The sequence below is a fragment of the Tursiops truncatus genome, chromosome 20, assembly GCF_011762595.2.
Source record: "Tursiops truncatus isolate mTurTru1 chromosome 20, mTurTru1.mat.Y, whole genome shotgun sequence".
Lineage (NCBI taxonomy): Eukaryota > Metazoa > Chordata > Mammalia > Artiodactyla > Delphinidae > Tursiops > Tursiops truncatus.
The window spans coordinates 15,259,590-15,279,005 of NC_047053.1; the positions used below are offsets into that span (position 1 = coordinate 15,259,590).

Consider the following 19,416-nt stretch of genomic DNA (forward strand, 5'->3'; position numbering starts at 1 on the left):
GGCGGGTGGGTGAACGGTAGGCTTTGGGGATTAGGGTGTGCCAGCTGTCCCCTGCGAATGGCTGCTCACCTCACCTCTCCCTGCCAAGGGGTGGGGTGCGTGTGGGAAGGTTGGACTATCTGCCCCAGGCCTCTGGGAGAGACTGCCCTGATGCCCCGCCCTGCGAACCTGTCATGCCAGTTGCTTCGCCAATGGGAAGGGGAGATGGTAAGGTTCGCTGCCCCCCACCCCCTTGTTGGGGGTGCCGCTGGTACCAAGCCTGGTGAGGAGTGGGTCCTGTTCCTGGCTGAGATAAGGCCTGCAGGGACACACCGCACATTGGAGCTTTGTTTGGGGGTAGGGGTGCAGTGGGGGATGGCGGTGTCACCCTGTTGCAAGGCATGTGTGTCCTGCTGATTAGTTGGAAAGGCTGCCGGCCAGAATGAGCTGGCGGGGAGGGTGAGGATGGGGGAGGCTGCCAGTTCGTTTTTTAAGCAGTACTCCTTTTGCCTGGTCCCTTGGCCAATGGGGCATGTGTTTGGCAGTGTCCTCATGGTTTGTGTTTGTGTAGGGAGGCCTGGGATGGTGCTTCCTGGGAAGAGCTTTCCTGCCTAGGGCCTTCCTGCCCTCAGATGGTCCCCCCAAATTATGGAATTGGATTCCCTCCCCTCTTCACCTTGCCAATGATTTATGTAGGTTCGTTTTGTCTTTTGGAGTACCTAGCATGTCTGTGGCTGAGGAGGCCTAGTAAATCCCCCTATGAAGAGCGAATGGTGCCGAGTGTGTCTGCACTGCGGCCATGCTGGAAGGGATGGAAGGTTGTCCAGGTGATTAAGAGCAAGAACACCTTAGCAAGACATTGAACCTAGAGGTTCAAGCTGCCTTGCCATGTGCTTACCAGGTCTGGAGCCCTTTTCTTGGGCAGGTTGGTATCCTGTTGTCATGGCAATGGAGTTGGCCTTGCCTCGTGTTCCCCACCCTATTAGCTCAGGGGCTACTTTCTAGCTGGAGATATTGAAAATTGCTCTCTTGAGGTCTCTGGTTTCCGGACAGACCTCACTGGCTCTTTGTCAGTGGCCTGCCCTCTGTCCTTTTGTGATGAGGACTTTCCAGGAAGCATCCTCCTGGTTGCTGGACATGACTGGTTATATATAGCTTTGGGTGGAGGTGTGCTTGTACATTTGGGGTTAGGAACATTGGAGTTGGGGCCTCAATTCCAGGAAGATGATGGGGGAAGCTATTGTGTTGGGGGGTTAGGGGAATGAGAAGCATCACAGGTGGGAGTGGAGGGTGGGTGAGGAAGGGGTAGAATGCTGATGGTCACTTCCTGTGGGAGCTTTGAGCTTTGAACAGTTGATGACTTGGCACCTGGCAGCTCTGAATATCTAGTTTGTTTACTCCTGTCTCCTGGCCTGACTCAGTGCCAGGGTGTGTGTCCCAGGGCTTCCTCTCACGATCCAGGCTCTCCTCAGAAATCTTCAGGTGGATTGTGCCCTTCCTGACTCCTGCCTGGTCCCTCAACCTCACTGCCTGGCAGTCTGGACAGCCAGCCTCTTGGCTGGAGACCGCTTCACTGGCCTAGCTTGAGGCTGTTCATTGAGGGGTACATGTGTCTTCAGAAGCTGGGCCTGAAAACTCCAGGGTCCCCCAGTGGCAGGTACCTGAAGGTTGACTGGGAGGGGCAGAAGTGGGGCTTGTGTGAAAGGAAGAATCCACCCTCTTAGGTGGAGCAGGGAGTTGTTGGAACTCAGGAAGGCTTGATTCAGACTTGCTGTGTCACAGATCTCCAGGGCAGCAGGGCTGTTCTTACTCCTTCTCAACCAGAGGTCTGTCCCCAGCCAGACCTCCTTCACCTGGAGTGGATACCACAGACTGGAGCCAGAGGATCCACGTGAGCAGGGTCCTGTTGGTGGCCCTGAGCCCCAGGCCTTGTCCTAGGCCTCTCCTGGGTGTGGTGGGTAAAGCTGAGGGGCTCTGGCCTGATATAGTTTAAAGGTTTGCGGGGTTGGGAGGGCCCAGCCCACCCTGTGCTATGATGAACAGGTTTCCCCAGGACTTGGGTTGGGGGCTTGATGGAGCTTTTAAGTTCTGCTTTGGGTCAGGCCCCGGGGTTCTTTAAGATCTGCTCACTGCACCTCACCCCCCATCACCATTTTCTGAGGCAGCCTGAATTAGAGGGTCAGGTGGTGCAGTAGTGGGAACTGGATTGGGAAGGGTGGGGAGCAGACTTGGAAACCCCCTCACCCTCCGCCCCTTACTTTCCTGCCCTTTCTCTTGAGGTAGGAATTGTGTGGCTTGTAAATTATCCACATTCCCTTGACATTTCAAATAGTTTACAGTCAGGCAGCAGTTTAAATTGTGGACTGATGATTTTACAGGGCCCAGGGCCCTTTCTCGCAGCCAGGTACTTCATAGTCACTTACAAGGAATTATTTTTGTTATTCTCTAGTATTCAGAGATGTTGGATGATGGGCTGTAGGTCACACAGCAAATCAGAGGGAGAGCGGGATTAGAACCTCAAGTTTGTGGTTGAGCTGAATACCTCTTCAGCGAAGCCCGAGTCTGAAGTCTCAGGCCCATGGAGATTTTAGAGTTGAAAAAGCTGAGGTCTAGAGAGAGGACGGGACTTGCTCAAGGTCACACAGGAGGTGGGGTGTTGGGGTGTTAGCTGAGCTTAGCGCCCAGCGGGCTGCGGCAGGCCCCGCGGGGGGCCAAGGAGGTGCATCTGGAAGAGCCGCCGGGGACCTGGCCGGGCTTCTGGCACGTCTCCCGCTCTCGTTTCTCCCGGGGCCTGCGGGATTGCTGCGTTCCAGGGGAGACGGTATCGCAGCGGAGGCGCCGCGGGGCTGCGTCTGCGCCGGCCCGGCTGCCTGGAGGTGCCGAGGGCCGAGGGTTCCCGGCGCTGCGGCGGGCAGGGCAGGGAGCCGGCTGCCGGGCGGCCGGGCCGGCTGATGTCATGTGAGAAGCGTGCAGACGGAGTGAGTGAGCACACCTGGAGCCAGAGAAGCTCCATGTGACCTGGCAGTGAGTCATGGGCCGCGTCGGGGCTCAGCAGGACCGCCGGCAAGAAGCTCCACGGCGGCGGCGACAGGCGTCACCCTGCGCTGCCCGGGCCGGGCGAGCCCCCCTGGGCCACGCGTGCAATTCCTCGGTCCGGGCTGGCAGGCGGGCGAGCGCCCCATCAAGGCCTCGGGGCGGTAGGAAACGGCCGCTCAGGGAGGTCAGAGGCCAAGGGAGAGAGGCCGGCTCTCTTGGGAAAGTATTTCCTTTGTATTTATTTATGAGTGTGGTCGAGGGTGGGAGGACTGGCCGTTTTAAGTATACACCCACAGCAGCCAAGTCTGGGCGCCCTTTTCTTGGGATTCTAATGTTATAGTTTCCATTTCCTGGGGTTTCTACTTTGCCAGCTGCAGGGTGACCCATTTAAATCTGTCCCCACTTAAAGCCACAAGACACTAGTGAGATCTATTTTAACCAAGTCCCCCAAGTCACTGAAACATTTTCAAAGCATGAGATGGCCAGCTTTGAACTTGTCGTTGCAAACCGGTTTACAGCTTTAATGCCAAATGCATTGCTTATTACTTTGTCACACCTTCCTTTTTTCTTCTTTGATCTTTAAAATCACAAAAGTAACATGCTAAAAAAAGGTTTTATCTGTAGCAAGTCTATGAGGTAGAAAGCTGAAGTGTTACCCCTCTTTGCCATTATTCCACAGAGAAAAATCACTGATATATTTGTGTAACAGATCTTTCCAGACTATTTTTTAAAAGCTTGTTATGAATATTTTATATATTATGTATTTATAGTTTAATACTTATATGTTATATAAATAGATTTTTGTGTGTGTGTGTGTGGTACACGGGCCTCTCACTGCTGTGGCCTCTCCCGTTGAGGAGCAAAGGCTCCGGACGCGCAGTCTCAGCGGCCATGGCTCATGGGCCCAGCCGCTCCGCGGCACGTGGGATCTTCCTGGACCGGGGCACGAACCCGTGTCCCCTGCATCGTCAGGCGGACTCTCAACCACTGCACCACTAGGGAAGCCCCTACCTCATTCTTTTAAATAACTGCTAAGTTCTATAATTTAGCCACTCCCCTAGTGATGGGCATTTATAGAGACAGAATTTTGCTATTATGAAATAGCAAAGATTAGCCATGTTTATTGTGCTGCAAAGATTAGCTGTGTTTATTGTGTGAATATATCTATAGATGTCCTATAAATGGAATGGCCCTGTCAAAGAATATGTACCTTTAAATATTTTCGTAGATACCACACACTTGCCCTCCTTTTATCAACTTATATTCCCAGCAACACATTTGGGACACCCTGCTTCTCATCCTCTAGTTGATTGATGTTAGCTTGGTAGTTTTTACTAAACTGCCAAGTGAACGCAGTATGCCTCTGTTTTATTTCGCACAGCTGTGACCATTACTCAGGCTGAATACCTGTTCATGTTTGTTGGCCATTTGTATTTCCGCATCTATGAATTGCCTGTCCTTATCTTGGCAGTAGTTATATGGGGCCTCTGGACTCGAGCCAGTGTGATCCAGCTTGGCCGTGTGCTAACTGGATTGCCTTCACTTCTTTGGGCTTTACTTTCCATATACAAAGGTTCTGTAGAGCACTAAGATTGTATGTCTAGACTTATTTTAGTCATATGTGTGCTGATAGTCATTTGTGTACTTTATTATCCTCTCTACCATCCCATTAAATGGCATAAATGTGCCTTGCTACCACTGGTACCATTCTTGAGGACTTAGTTTGGTCTAGGCATTATATGAAGGGCATATATACATATTTCATTTAATTCCCATGCCTTATGTGGTAGGTACTATTATTTCCATTAAAAAATAAGGGAAAATAGAGGCACAGAGGCTTTAAGTGACTTGCCCAAGATTGCATCGCTGTTAACCCGAATTTGTTTTCAGCTTTGTTACCTGACATCTGAAGCCTAAACTCTTTCATGGATTTTATTTATCTTTATGTCCCCTACATTTAGTAGGTGCTTGATAAATACATACTTTTCCCAACATTTTATCACAAGGATCTGCAAACATTTAGAAAAGTTAGAGTTTTACAGTGAACACCCCATCTCCTAGACTCTACAGTGAACACTTTACTGTCCTTGTTTATCACATCTTTATCCCTTGGTCCAACCCTCAAGTCATCTTATATTTTTGATGCCTCTCAGAGTAAATTGCAGACACCAATATACGTTACCCCCAATACATTAGCATACATGTCATTAGCTAGAGTTTGATATTTGTTTACTGTTCTTTTCTTCTTTTGAGTGAATATTTCATACAATGAAATGCACTAATCTTATGTGCACTGTTTGATGACAATTGACAAAATGTATACATCTGTCAACCCAAACCCTTATCAAGATATGTCACATGAACATTACCCTGGAAAGTTCCCTCATGCCCCTTCTCAGGTAATCCCCACTCCCACTCCACCCCCACTTCCCAGAGGTAACCACTGTTCTGATCTTTTTTCACCATGGGTTACTTTTGCCTATACTAGAAATTCATATAAAAAGTACCATACCAGTGTGTGGAAGTCTTCTTTTACAGTCACTTAACAGATGTTTTTGAGATTCATCCCTATTGTGTGTATCAGTAGTAGTTTCCTTTTTATTGCTGAGTAGTATTCCATGATATGAATATGTAAATTGTTTCTCCTGTTGATGAATTGATAGGTGCATACTTGAATTGAAAGGTCCTTGCCCTCAAAATGCTTTCTGTCTTAAAGTAATAAAGCAGCTGAGTTGACTGATTCAGTGGTACTTTGCTTTGATTTGGGGGATAGTAGGGTCAAGATGATTTAGGTACGTACCCTAATTTACACACAGACCTTCCCTCCACTTAAAATTAGGAAAGGCCTCCTGGAGTAGGGTGAGGGGTGAAAGGCAGAGAAGGAGGTCAGAAAAACTGTAAGGTTACCTTCGGTGGGGGGGGTGGGTAAGAAACGAAGGGGAGGCAGGTAGAAACTGCAGCTTGGAATGGGAGTGGGGAGGTAGTGATTGCTGCTGGAGACTTTGGACCTAAGGACAGGAGATGCGGAAAAGTCCAAGGTCCACAGGAAGTTGACAGAGCCCAGGTCTCTGGTGAATTGGGCTCTGAGATGCATAGGAGCAGCTGCAGCTATTACTGCAGGTCTGACCCTGGAGGGGGAGGTTGCAGGTAGCTCTAGACATGTGGCACAGGAAAGAACCCAGGCCACAGCCAGGCCTGGCAATTGTAGGGACAACAGTGGGGAAGGGGTACCTTGTGAGCTGTGTAGATAACAGTGGCAGGACAGGGCTGATGAGGGAAGGGCTGAAATGGACCTAGTCTCCAAAGGCCCCAGGGTTGGGATGAGAGGGGTGACTTTGGCAGAAAGTTAATAAATAACTTATGTCCACAAGAGACTTAAATATTTGGAATTTTATAGCTAGAAGAGACCTAGATCGTCTAGTCCAACCTTGAGCAAAGTGACAGGCTCAAGGTCCCCTAGCGATTTGTTGGCAGATCCAGGCCTAGATACCAAATCTTCTAACATTTCCTGCCAGCACTATCCCCCTGTGCTGCTGCTGTGACTGTCTGTTGTTTCTGCCTGATGCAATGCTAGTGAGGGACAAGCTTTTGCCGAGACAGCCCAAGGATTCTAGAATTCTGGGGGCTGTGTACCGTTGATACTGCTCAGATATCTAGTCCCCAGCAAAGAGCCGGCACTGGGTAAGGATTGCAGAGTGAGAATTGGAGACCATAAAAGGTGTCTTGGTGGGATAGCATTGTAGGCGGTTTGGTTCTCTGTGGTTGGGCTGAGGCTGGGATATTGGTTTGTTCCCTCCAAGTCCCCAAGGTGGGTTTCTTTCTTCATTTCCCCCACATGTCCCCCTGGAGCCATCTTCTAACCTAGCCTTTTAAGAGAGTGCAGGTAGTGACGGGTGAGAGGTAAGGTGAGCAGTGACCAACCAAAGATCCTGCATCCTAGCATATGGTAGGTCTGTCCATACCCCCATCGGCGTTCAGGAGGAGAGGGAGAGACCCCCTATATTACAGTAGAGCCCTGAAGAGAGGATGCCTGTTGCCAGACTCCCCTTCACCCTGAATCAGTCCAGGCTCAGCTAGCCGAGGCTGTCCCTGGCTTTGCACTTCTTGGGCCCTAGATTTTGTCTTCCCACTCCCAGGTACTGTGCTTGGAACATTAAGAACTAAAAAGTTCAGAGGGAACTTTGTTTTACCAGGTAGGCACGGAGGTCAGAGGGGGAGAGGGGTGCCTGCTGGGTCCACAGGGAACCAGTGACTGGGCCAGATCTCCCACCTCTTTGGGTATGCTCTATAACTCAAGAGTTCTCTAGAACTGCACTGCCCAAGCAGAGGGCTGTTGAATACTTGAAATGTGGTTTGTCTGAATTGAGATGTGCTCCAAGTGTTAAACGTGCACTGGATTTCGAAGACTTAATACGGAAAAGAGAATGTAAAATATCTCAATATTTTTTACATAGGTTACATGTTGAGATGACAATATTTTGGATATCTACATTAATAAAGTATATTGTTAAAGTTAATTTTAACCGTTTCTTTTTACCATTTTTAATATGGCTGCTAGAAAATTTACAATTCCATATATGACTTGAATTATATTTCTTGTGGACAGCGCTGCTCTAGAAAGGATACTCTGATCTCTCAGGGGCCACATGGGTCAGGGTGATGGGCAGGGGGAAAGCAGTTAGCCAGTACCCCGGGGGCCTTGGGCACTTCTGGCCTTGATGCCTTCCTAGGCATTGTACCTGGGTTGGGGGTCCTTCTCAGTAGAATTGGGGGGCCTGGAATGCCCTGCTTGGTTGTGGCAGTGGGGTACACAGAGAGGAAAGGCCTCTCCAGGGCTTGGCAAGAGCTCGCTGCTACAAGGGGTGAGCTTGTAGGTCTTGTGTCTAGAACTCAGAGCGGGAGGCCTTCATGGAGAAAGAAAAAAGTACGTTTAATTTCTAATTAGGTGGTACAGCCTCCTTCTTGTTCCCTGCTGGTTAGAACAAGGAAGCCTCTCTCAACTCCACCCCACCAGGTTTTTCTCCATCCTGTCCCCAGATGGGTGTGCCTAGGGGTGGGAGTAGGTTGGCCCCTAGGCGCATAAGCCCTGGAGCTGGGGTTTTCTCTCAGGCTGCCACGACTTTCTTCCTGAGGCTATATTTAGGTGTTGGTCTGGGGAAAAGGATGTGAGCTTTTCAGGATCCTGTTTATCCAGCAGACCCCACGCCCACCCCCACCTTGCAGCTGTCTGTCCTCTATTCAGTCTGGAACTTCCCCTTACCTCCCTCCCTGCTTCACTTTGGGCGCCCAGGCCCTAGAAAGAAAACATTTGCCATTGAATCCTGCGGTCACCGCCTACTAGCTGTGTGACAACTAACATATACTTAATTTTCTGAGCCCTGTTTTCTCATTTGTAAAGTAGAGATAATGATACCTACCTTGCAGGGATGCTGTGAGGTTCAAATGAGATAGTGTGTGTAAAGTGCCTGGCATTATGCCTGGTGAGTGGCAGTCATTAAATAAGTGTTGGTTCTTTGAGATCTTCTGTCAGGCAGTGGCTAAGGCTGCTGCTCTAGGGATAGCAGGTTTAGGAAAGAGTCCAGTAGCATGTGATGCCTATTGCCTTAATGACATTGGTTATGGGGAGGTGATGGTACACAGAGTCCATTTCCTTTTTCCTTTGTGTTTGAATCTTTTTTTAAATATTTATTTATCTATTTATTTTATTTTTGGCTGTGTTGGATCTTAGTTGTGGCATGCAGGCTTCACTCTAGTTGTGTCGTGTGGGCTCAGTAGTTGCAGCGCACGGGCTTAGTTGCCCTGCAGCACGCGTGATCTTAGTTCACCGACCGAACCCGCGTCCCCTGCATTGGAAGGTGGATTCTTTTTTTTTAATTAAAAAAAAATTATTTATTTTATTTATTTAATTTTAGCTGCGTTGGGTCTTCATTGCTGTGCGCGGGCTTTTCTTCTCTAGTTGCAGTGAGCGGGGTCTACTCTTCGTTGTGGTGTGTGGGCTTCTCATTGTGGTGGCTTTTCTTTTTTTTTTTCTTAAATATTTTTATTTACTTATTTGGTTGCATCTGGTCTTAGTTGTGGCAGGCAGGCTCCTTTGTTGCGGCTCGCGCGGTGGCTTCTCTTGTGGAGCACGGGCTCTAGGCAAATGGGCTCTAGAGCGCAGGCTCAGTCGTTGTGGCGCACGGGCTTAGTTGCATGTGGGATCTTCCCAGACCAGGGCTCAAACCCATGACCCCTGCATTGGCAGGTGGATTCTTAACCACTGCACCACCAGGGAAGTCCCTTGCATTTGAATCTTAAGTCAGATCCCAAGTTGGCTTGATGACATCCTCTAACCAGGAGGTTAGATCTCCCAGATGCCACCACCATGCACAGCTAAGCCTGGGTCTTTCAGGAATTACAGGAAATGACAGACTTTGGAGTCTGGGCTTTTATAAACTGATCTAAACCTCGTTTCCGTATTTGTAAAATGGGGGTAATGACAGGCCTACCCGTAGCAGTGTTGTGAAGATTACCTTAATTGAGACAGTACCGTGTAAAACAGAGCACCTGGCGCATAACTGGCACTCAGTGAGGGAAAGCTGTGCTCATTAGTTGGCCGTGTCTGGATTGGAGACACAGAAAGAGGCTCTGCTCGAATAACCTTTCTCCCTGTTTCTGTTTGCAGCGGCAAGGTGGGGCACGAGGGCCCTGTGCTGAGCACCCATAGTCCTCTGGGGTGCCACCCCTAAAAATAGCACCCCACCATGTTTAACCTAATGAAGAAAGACAAGGACAAGGATGGCACGCGGAAGGAGAAGAAGGAGAAAAAGGAGAAGAAGGAGCGGATGTCAGCGGCGGAGCTGCGGAGCCTGGAAGAGATGAGCCTGAGGCGTGGCTTCTTCAACCTGAGCCGCTCCTCCAAGCGTGACTCGAAGACACGCTTGGAAATCTCCAACCCCATCCCCATCAAGGTGGCCAGCAGCTCCGACCTGCACCTGACTGACATCGACTCCGACAGCAACAGGGGCAGTGTCATCCTGGACTCGGGCCACCTGAGCACAGCCAGCTCCAGCGATGACCTCAAGGGTGAGGAAGGCAGCTTACGGGGCTCGGTGCTGCAGCGGGCAGCCAAGTTCGGCTCCCTGGCCAAGCAGAACTCACAGATGATTGTCAAGCGCTTCTCCTTCTCCCAGCGCAGCCGGGATGAGAGCGCCTCAGAAACCTCCACCCCCTCAGAGCACTCTGCCGCCCCGTCTCCACAGGTGGAGGTGAGGACCCTAGAGGGACAGCTGATGCAGCATCCCGGCCCAGGCATCCCTCGACCAGGACCTCGGTCCCGAGCCCCTGAGCTGGTGACTAAAAGGTTCCCGGCTGACCTGCGCTTGCCCCCCGTGGTGCCTCCGCTGCCCCCTGCCCTCCGGGAACTGGAACTGCAGCGACGGCCCACGGGGGACTTTGGCTTCTCCCTGCGACGCACAACCATGCTAGATCGGGGCCCCGAGGGCCAGGTCTATCGGAAGGTGGTTCACTTTGCTGAGCCCGGCGCGGGCACCAAGGACCTGGCCCTGGGGCTGGTGCCGGGTGATCGTCTGGTGGAGATTAATGGGCACAATGTGGAGAGCAAGTCCAGGGATGAGATTGTGGAGATGATCCGGCAGTCTGGGGACAGCGTGCAGCTCAAGGTGCAGCCCATCCCGGAGCTCAGCGAGCTGAGTCGGAGCTGGCTGCGGAGCGGCGAGGGACCCCACAGGGAGCCAGCCCATGTGAGTGTTGGCCTGGGCAGCCGGGGGCAAGCAGGGATTGGGGATGTTGGCATCTCCTGTGACTGTACCTGGGTGGATGATTGGGGTACCCAGGAGCTACCATCAGAGCCTAGCGAGGGTGTGACCGGTGAAGCCGTGCCACTCCTTGGGCTCTGGGACGACTTACCTGGCCTGTGAGGAGGAGTGACCTCAGAAGGTGTGATACACAGCGATACAAGCTTTATGATACCCTGGTGGGCTAATATGTCCTGTGCCCTAAATTGGGGCATGGGAGCTAACATGTGCCACTTCCAGATGTGAGAGCCACTCTGGGCTACTACTAGTCCAGACTGGTATCTGGACTAAAATATAGGATTTCCATTTTTTAGATATTGGAGGTGAAAAAAAGATAAAATTATTTTAAATCAGGGCTCACATTGGTAGCTCCTGGGGAGATGACCTCAGGCCTCCTTTTACCCCTGAGTGACTGAAGAGCTGAATACCAGGTAAGGTTGCAGAGATAATCAGTGGCCAGATCATCGAAGACCTTGTAAATAATGGTAGGAGTTCAGATTTTATCCCAGTGAAACAGGACCATTGTAGGGTGTTCAGCAGGGGAGTGACTGGATCTGATTTATAAAGAACACTCGGCCTCCAAGAGTCTTTATTATCTCTTGGAAGAAGAAAAAGCACGGCCCTGGAAAGGCAAAAGGGATCAGGCCTACAGAGATAGTATGACCTGCCTATCCCTGAGATCCCAACTCTTATCCTGCCCACACAAAACAGCAGTGGAAGGGGGTGACCTAGGAGCAGAAGAGACTGAGATTAGATGAATGAGCAGGTCTCTGAGGGGATGGAGATCTCTAACCCCAGGGGACTTTTGATAGGGTAGCTACAAATCAGTTTGGAGTGTTCTGCCTAGAGACAGTCTAGGAGGGACAGGTTGGCCTCTAGCCATCCCTTTGTCCTGGCTGTGGGTTTTAGGATCGTTCCGATCTGGTCCCTGCAGCCTGACCACTGCATAGCCCGGCCAGGACCTTTCAGCACTAAGTGACCAGCCAGATGTGTCAAAGTCAGAAGCGGGAGGAAATGCTAAGGAAGCAAGCAGAGTCCTGGTCCTGGCTTTCTCCTGGGGAGGGGAAGTGGGAGCTCAGATGGCTGTTCAGCCTGGCAGCATCTCGGGCCAGGGGGGCCTGGGAGCGGCCGGGTTAGGCTCTGGCGGGAAGCACTGGAGCTGGGTTCCCGGCCTTCCTTTACCCTGGGGCTGGTGGGGTCAGGCAGCTTTGCTAGTCAGGAAAGGGTAGTGAGTGGAAGGGAGCCTGTTGTGGAATCCAGGGGAAGACCTGGACTCGTTTATTCTGGAAACACACATCAGGCACCTACTGTGTGGTAGCCATCAGGCTAGACTGAACTCAGGGAAGTGCAACTTAGAGGGAGTAGTCTTTATTTCAGAACCAAAAATCATACCGTGTTGCCATGTCTGTCTGCTTTCTACCAGGCTAACGTTGCTTTTAACAGATGGAACTCTCTTCTTCTTAAAGAATGAATCTCCCCTGGGGGATTGTTGCCAGCTCCCTGTTGAACCACAGCACAGGCCTCTGTGGGGCCCTGGGCCTGGCATCTCGGATGCTGTTTAGTTTTGTCTTTATAGCACAGGGATCATCCTGGTATCTCATATTTCCCAGCCACTCTCCCTTCCCAGCTAGCTGCTGCTACCTCATCCCTGGGGAAGTGGATGGCTTCGCTTTGGAGGCCCTGGTGGATTCCACATTACAGCAGGCATCCCTGAAATGCTGGCTTGTTCTCGTCCCTGTGGGGCAAACCCAGCTGGTGGCCAGAGGACGTCTTTGTCCACCTGAGGGATCGGGCAGGGGACGAGGTTGAAAGCCCCACCCTCATGAGTCTCCTAGAGCCCTCTGACAGGTTAAGAGAAGCCCTGTATCTTTTCCTACCTGGGTAGGTGGTGGGGACTCAGGCCACAGCAGAGGGGAGTGGAGTGAGCCCAGCATTCCAGCTTCCTGGGACAGACCCCGGAGCGGGTGTGGGAGTGCTGCAGCCTCTTCTGCGGCTCTCATCCTCTGTCTCCTCCTCTTCCTCCTGCTCCTTTTCTTGGCAGCAGTTCTAATCCCAGTTCCATGCCAAGAAAAGAGTCTTCCCGCCTCCTCCAGGCTGCTGGGTGGGGTACCCTGACAACTCCAGCCCCACGGGTACAGCTCCTGGCGGCCACCCTGCCCATCAGGCCATCCATCAACTGTGTCCACACGTTGCCTGTCCCCAGGGAGCTCTGAGGGAGCTGGTTAGCCATCTGTTCTCTTTCGGCACACAGATGGGGGCCAGGCCCCATGGCTTTTTCCGTGGCCTCTTCAGAAGGCCCCAGGGAGAGACAGCCCCTTGGGTTTCCTTCTCACATGGTGTGTGTCCAGAATGCTTGGCTCACACCTTCTTCGTGTATCCCTGTGGCTGCTAGACAGGGTTCCACTGGGAGCAGGGGTGAGCTACGGTAGTAAGATAGACTTGGGGCCTGATAGGAACCACTCAGCTGGCCTGAGAGAAGCAACTCTTCTGCGTCTTTTCTTCCGCTCACCTATCTATCAAACAAACATTTGTTGAGCACTTTCTGTGTGCTAGGTCCTGGGGTCCAGCAGTGAGCAGCACATACCCCCAGCCCCAAGGAGCTCATAGTGTGGTGGGAGGGATGGTCAAGTGGCAGACAAGGGCAATGCCATTTGAGAAGCTCAGTGACAGGGGCCAGGACACGGCCCTAGGGAGCACAGAAGAGGGACTTCTAGGACAGCCTTGGGAATGAGTCAGGGAGGACTGACATCTGGGTGGGAGATGAGTGTCAGGGAGGCGAGAGGAGGAAGAGGAAGGCTGTAAGACACATGTCAAGGTCTAGAGGTTGGAGAGAATGACACATCTGGGGAATAAGACTGGGGGACAGTGTGGGGACATTATTGAGAGAAGCAGCAGGAGAAGCAAGTAGGGGCAGGTCACAAAGGCCCTTGTGAGTCACGCTAGGGAATGTGAACTTTAACCCAAGGGCAATGAAGCAATTTAATTAGGGAGTGATGGGAACAGGTTTTTGAAAAATCTCTCTGCGTATGGAGAATGCTTTCAGGTGTAGCAAGGATAGCTGTGGGGAGAATAGTGAGGGAGCTGTTGTAATCTCAGTAGGATGGATGGAGGTGTGAACTTGGGTAGAAGCAGTGGAGATGGAGAGATGTATCAGATGGGAGCAAGTGAGGTAGGCTCTGTTGTCTTTTTTATTTTATTTCAGCTTTTTTAAAATTAAAATATAGTTGATTTACAATGTTGTGTTACTTTCTGGTGTACAGCAAAGTGATTCAGTTTTATATATGTATATAAAATATATATTTTTTCAGATTCTTTTCCATTATAGTTCATTACAAGATATTGAATATAGTTCCTTGTGCTGTATAGTAGGACCTTGTTGTTTATCTATTTTATATATAGTAGTTTGTATCTGCTAATCCCAAACTCCTAATTTATCCTTCTCCCTCCATTTCTCCTTTGGTAACCATAAGTTTGTTTTCTATGTCTGTGAGTCTATTTCTGTTCTTTTTTAAAAATTAATTAATTAATTAATTATTATTTGGCTGTGTCGGGTCTTCATTGCTGCACACGGGCTTTCTCTAGTTGTGGCGAGCGGGGGCTACTCTTCGTTGTGGTGCGCTGGCTTCTCATTGAGGTGGCTTCTCTTGTGGAGCGTGGGCTCTAGGTGCACGGGGCTTCAGTAGTTGTGGCACATGGGCTCTGTAGTTGTGGCTCACGGGCTCTACAGCGCAGGCTCAGTAGTTGTGGTGCACGGCTTAGTTGCTCCGCGGCATGTGGGATCTTCCCAGACCAGGGCTTGAATCCGTGTCCCCTGCATTGGCAGGAGGATTCTTAACCACTGTGCCACCAGGGAAGTCCCAGTTTCTGTTCTGTAAATAAGTTCATTTGTATCATTTTTTTATATTCCACATATAAGTGATAGCATAGGATATTTGTCTTTCTCTGACTTACTTCACTTAGTGTGATAATCTCTGGGTCCATCCATGTTGCTGCAGATGGCATTATTTCATTCTTTTTTATGGCTGAGTAGTATTCCACTGTGCATATATACCACATCTTCTTTATCCATTCATCTGTCCAGGTCTTGGCTATTGCAAATAGTGCTGCTATGAACACTGGCGTGCATTGTAGTCTTGTTGATTGGTTGGTGTGGGAGAAGGAAGAGAAGAGGGGTCAAGCATGACTGCCAGGTTTAGGAGAAGATGCTACGTTCTTTCCTTGGCTCCTCAGGAAAAATGTTCTAGGGACATCTGTTTTGGGATCAATTACCCTTAAGTTTTCTAAAGGCAAAGAGTTCCTTGAGTTGGCGAGATTGAGGGAGGTGTTGGTAATGATGAGGGTCTTAAAACCCCAGTTGGTTCAGAATTCCTTCCTCCAGGTCCATGAGTCTGAGTGGAAAAGTCAATAACCATTAAGAAGGGGTAGAAGCCTGGCCGGGACTAGGACCTGGGAGAGGGGAGAGCGGTCCCTTCTGTTTGTATCCTCAGTGGGCCCTTCATGGGGGACAAATGTGTTGTCTGGGAATGTAAGATGTTTCTGCTGAGCTCAGAAAAGCCCAGCTGGCTAAACCCTGGCCGATGTGGTTGTCCCCCTGCCACCAAGAGCTAGAGGAGCTGGCCTGCATGGGAGCCATACCTAGAAAGCACTGCTCCCCTGAGCTTCTGAGGATGTGGTGGGAGGGGAGAGATGGGGGTTTAAAGGAAGGCCTACCACTCCCTCCCAGTCAAGGCTAGTTTCCTGATCTGTCAGGCATTTGCCCGAGATCCGTGGTACAGTTTCTTCTGTTGGACCTTGGGGTTTTTACTCAAAGGCTATAGGGGGCTTCCCTGGTGGCGCAGTGGTTAAGAATCCACCTGCCAACGCAGGGGACATAGTTTTGAGCCCTGGTCCGGGAAGATCCCACATGCCGCGGAGCGACTAAGCCCGTGCATCACAGCTACTGAACCTGCGCTCTAGAGCCCGCGAGCCACAACTACTGAAGCCCACACACCTAGAGCCCGTGCTCCACAGCAAGAGAAGCCCCCACTCGACGCAACTAGAGAAAGGCTGCGCCTAGCAACAAAGACCCAACTCAGCCATAAATAAATAAACAGATAAACAAACAAACAAAGGCTATAGGGCTGTCAGGTTCCTTAAGAGGTCGTCGTGTCCATCTAAACCACATCCACACTCCAGAATCGGGAAGAGAGCATGTTATAGTGTAAAGAGCGTAGACTTTGGAGTCAGAAAGACCTGTGTTTGAGTTTTACTAAAGTTACCAAACTTTGTGAGCCTCAGTTTACCAACTCCCTTAAACATTGAATGAAGTGTGCTTAAGAACCGGCACTGTACCAGGCACAGGGGGATTAAATAAATAAAATATAATCTTTCCTTGAGGGAGCATAGACCTAAGTGAAGAAATGCAACCAAGCACCATGACTGCTATCCCGGAGGTCTGCACAGCTATGCAATGGGGTGAGAAGGAGGACGTGGCCAGTTGTGCTAGGGAGAAAAGGGGTGGCCATTAGGAGGGGCCTCCGAGGCAAAGTGACCCATGACCTCTATAAACCGGCTCTATTCTATCCTCCCGGAATTTGAGAGGACTAAATCAGAGAAGGATGCACACCCAACCAACTACAGTTTTCTCTGAGAAAGAGAATAAGATTGGAGCTAAAGGGAGACTTGTTTCTTATTCTGTATACCATGCTTTGTGGGCCTTTATTTAAGATAAACATGTTTGTGTATTAGATGATGTCACTTATATAGACTTCAGCCGGTAGTAAATGCTTAGGAAGATTAGTACCCTTCCCTCTGCCCAGTCTCTAACGCCATCCAGGAAAGATAATTTTGCAGCCTCTTTAATTAATCCGTCCTAGTGCTCTCCCATTCTTGCCCCTGGTGAGGTTTTCTTTCCAACGGGACGCCTAACGCTTTTGTCCAAACTTTCTCTGTAGCTCTGTTAAAAACAGCCAGCTGGCGGGAAAGATGGGGCGCTGGATGCTCTCTTTCTTTTTCCAGCTTTTTAGAGTCTGGCTTCTCAGGGCTGCAGGCATGGTCATCAGTGGCCTTGCAGGGGACTGGCTGGTCAGGGTTGCCTGCATCTGGGAGAAGGCAGGGGCCCCCTTGCTGTAGTGGAAGGCCCTAGTCCCCTGGGCGGAAACGGTATGAGCCTCACCAACCTTGTCCCCAGGGTCCCTGGGTGCTGTCAGGAGTGGGGCCTGCAAGATCCCAAGGGGAGACTTGAAATGGTGCTGCTTCCAGGCCTTGCCAGGCCAGCCAGCTTCTGGGCAGTGGCCTTCCCAGGGGCTTCTGGTGGTGAAGTTAGGTACTGCCTGAGTTCAGGGTTCTAAAATGCTCTGTTCCTAATGTTACTCCAGGAATTTTTTTTTTTTTTTTGCGGTACGCGGGCCTCTCACTGTTGTGACCTCTCCCGTTACGGAGCACAGGCTCCGGACGCGCAGGCTCAGCGGCCATGGCTCACGGGCCCAGCCGCTCCGCGGCATGTGGGATCTTCCCGGACCAGGGCACGCACCCGCGTCCCCTGCATCGGCAGGCGGACTCTCAACCGCTGCGCCACCAGGGAAGCCCACTCCAGGAATTTTTTACTTCATTTTGCGCCAAAGCTTCTGGCACCTCTGGCATCAGAGTCTCACCATGTGAGAGCCCTGGTTTGGGGGCTCAGGGTGGAACCCAAACTATGTCCTTTTGGTAATGAGAGGCGGGTGGGTAGGTGTCAAGGGTGTGAGAACTGGTGGGTGAAAGGTCTTTGGGAGCATTTTGGGGGGTTGTCTGTCCTGGATTAGTGGGGTACGTGGGACCAGCATGTAGACTAGGTCACTTCTATTCTGCTAGGTCTCCCTTTTGTCTTCAGAGGACCATTCTGCTTTTTTCCCAGTGAGATGCTAGATGAACTACAGTCCCAGAGTGCCCTGGCCACCCAGCCCGTGGGTGGTGGGCACAGTGCCCAGGCCACACTGGACTGGGTGTGGGGACATGTCATGGTCATCGGTTGTTTTTGCAGGCACAGCCTGGAGTCCTGGTGCAGGGCAGAGCCTTGATTGAGGTAGCCTGCTCCGGCCCCTTCCAGCCCTGGCCAGAACTCCTCTGGCCCATCCTGATACCCCTGGCCACCTTGTCCTCCTCTCCCTTCTAATCTCTCTTATTTACATTGAAGTGGTTCTGGAAAATACCAGATATGCAAACACCCAGACTGGGGGTGGGTGAGGAGTGGGGTGAAGGGGGGCGTGTGTGGCGGGTGGGAACACAAGTATTTTAAAAATGCTGCAAATCTCTACAGCATTTCCCAGAAACCACAAGCACGCGTTCCGCCTGCCAGCAAGGCTCCCGCCACCCCGCTACACTAAGCTGCTGGATTCTCCTCACTGGAGCCCGGGGTGGAGAGCAGCATCGTGGGGTGGGGACCGGTGACCAGTTGGGGTGAGGGCTCCCCTGCTGCCTGGGCAGGCTGCCTGGCGCCTCCTTTGTCTGTCCGGGCAGCGGGTACGGATGTGCCCCAGGCATCTGCAGCACTGTGGGCGCGCACTGTGCCAGACAGGCACTGCCAAGGAATGGAGCCTTCATGGCCCCCCACCTCTTGCTGTGCAGTTTGTGGGGGGCGCCCAGCCGACCCTAGAGTCCTGCGTGGTGCTTGGCAGCAGCTCCCGTCCTGTGAAATACAGGGGACAGTGTCAGCAAAGCTTATTTTTTCAGTTGTTGGCTCTAGTTTGGTTGGGAAACTATTTCCTTAGGCCTGGGTCACCGCTCTGGCTCCCTTAATCTCCCGCCATATGTTCCTCAGAATCAGGGCATGGCTGAGCCAGGCCGCTTTGCACAAACTCTGCGGCAGGGAAGGACGTGGGGTGTTTGCCCAGTGTTCTGTACGGCACCCAGTACAGTGCGTAGCATGTACATGCTCCCCAAGTGGTATTTAATTGATCTGGTAAAGATTCAGCCGAACAGAAATGCGTTGAGGCAAGGGCATGAAAAGTAGAAGCAAGAACAAAGATCCTGGCTGGCGTTCACTCTGCTTTCATTAGACACTGTTCTAGATGTTTCACACATATTAACTCATTAAATTTGAAGTAGGTATTATAATCATCTGTTTTGCAGATGAGGAAACTGGTTTACAGAGAGCTTAAGGTTAAGTTACCTACGGTTTCACGGTTATTAAGTGACTGGTCAGGATTTGAACTCAAGGTATCAGCTTCCTGCCCTTCACTATGCATAGGAGAGATGGATATCTGTATATCCATATAGATAGCTATATAGGGCAGGGGAAGGCAGTCTCTGGATATCCTTAAACATCCACTGCCCAGCCCGGGCCTGGGCCTTCTGGTTCCCGCTGCCCTGTCACTAGAAGCCTCTTCTCCAGAAGGAAAGGGGAAGCAGCCAGGAGTGACTGACCGCTCGTGCTCTGTGGATGGCGTGCTGCAGAAGGGTGTGACTGTTGCTCTCAGTCTCTGTAGAGGATTAGCCAGAGGAAGTGAGCCCAAGTGGCAGCGGGTGGGATGTAACCTTGTGGGAGCTGGGAGAGGTACTGGAAAGGTGGCTGAGGGAAGCCGCAGGAAGACAAGTGGCATCTGTCTTGTCAGCCTTCGGGTGTGGTCCCCCGGGGTGGGGGAGGGTT

The 19,416-nt window shown here is 51.1% G+C and overlaps 1 protein-coding gene across 16 annotated transcripts in view; it reads left to right on the top strand.

The window, feature by feature from the left end:
* The window catches only part of MYO18A (myosin XVIIIA), a 95,359-nt gene that overhangs the window by 754 nt on the left and 75,189 nt on the right, over positions 1-19,416 (top strand). For 5 of the 16 annotated variants that reach the window (XM_073797778.1, XM_073797783.1, XM_073797784.1 and 2 more), the window contains exons 1-2: positions 1,712-1,933; positions 9,680-10,757. In XM_073797778.1, the coding sequence (XP_073653879.1) occupies positions 9,759-10,757 (999 nt within the window). In that variant the 5' untranslated portion in view covers positions 1,712-1,933; positions 9,680-9,758. Of the gene's footprint in view, positions 1-53; positions 208-1,371; positions 1,637-1,708; positions 1,934-9,679; positions 10,758-19,416 lie in introns of those variants that run through there. The other 11 variants (XM_033848550.2, XM_033848551.2, XM_033848554.2 and 8 more) reach the window with 7 other exon arrangements.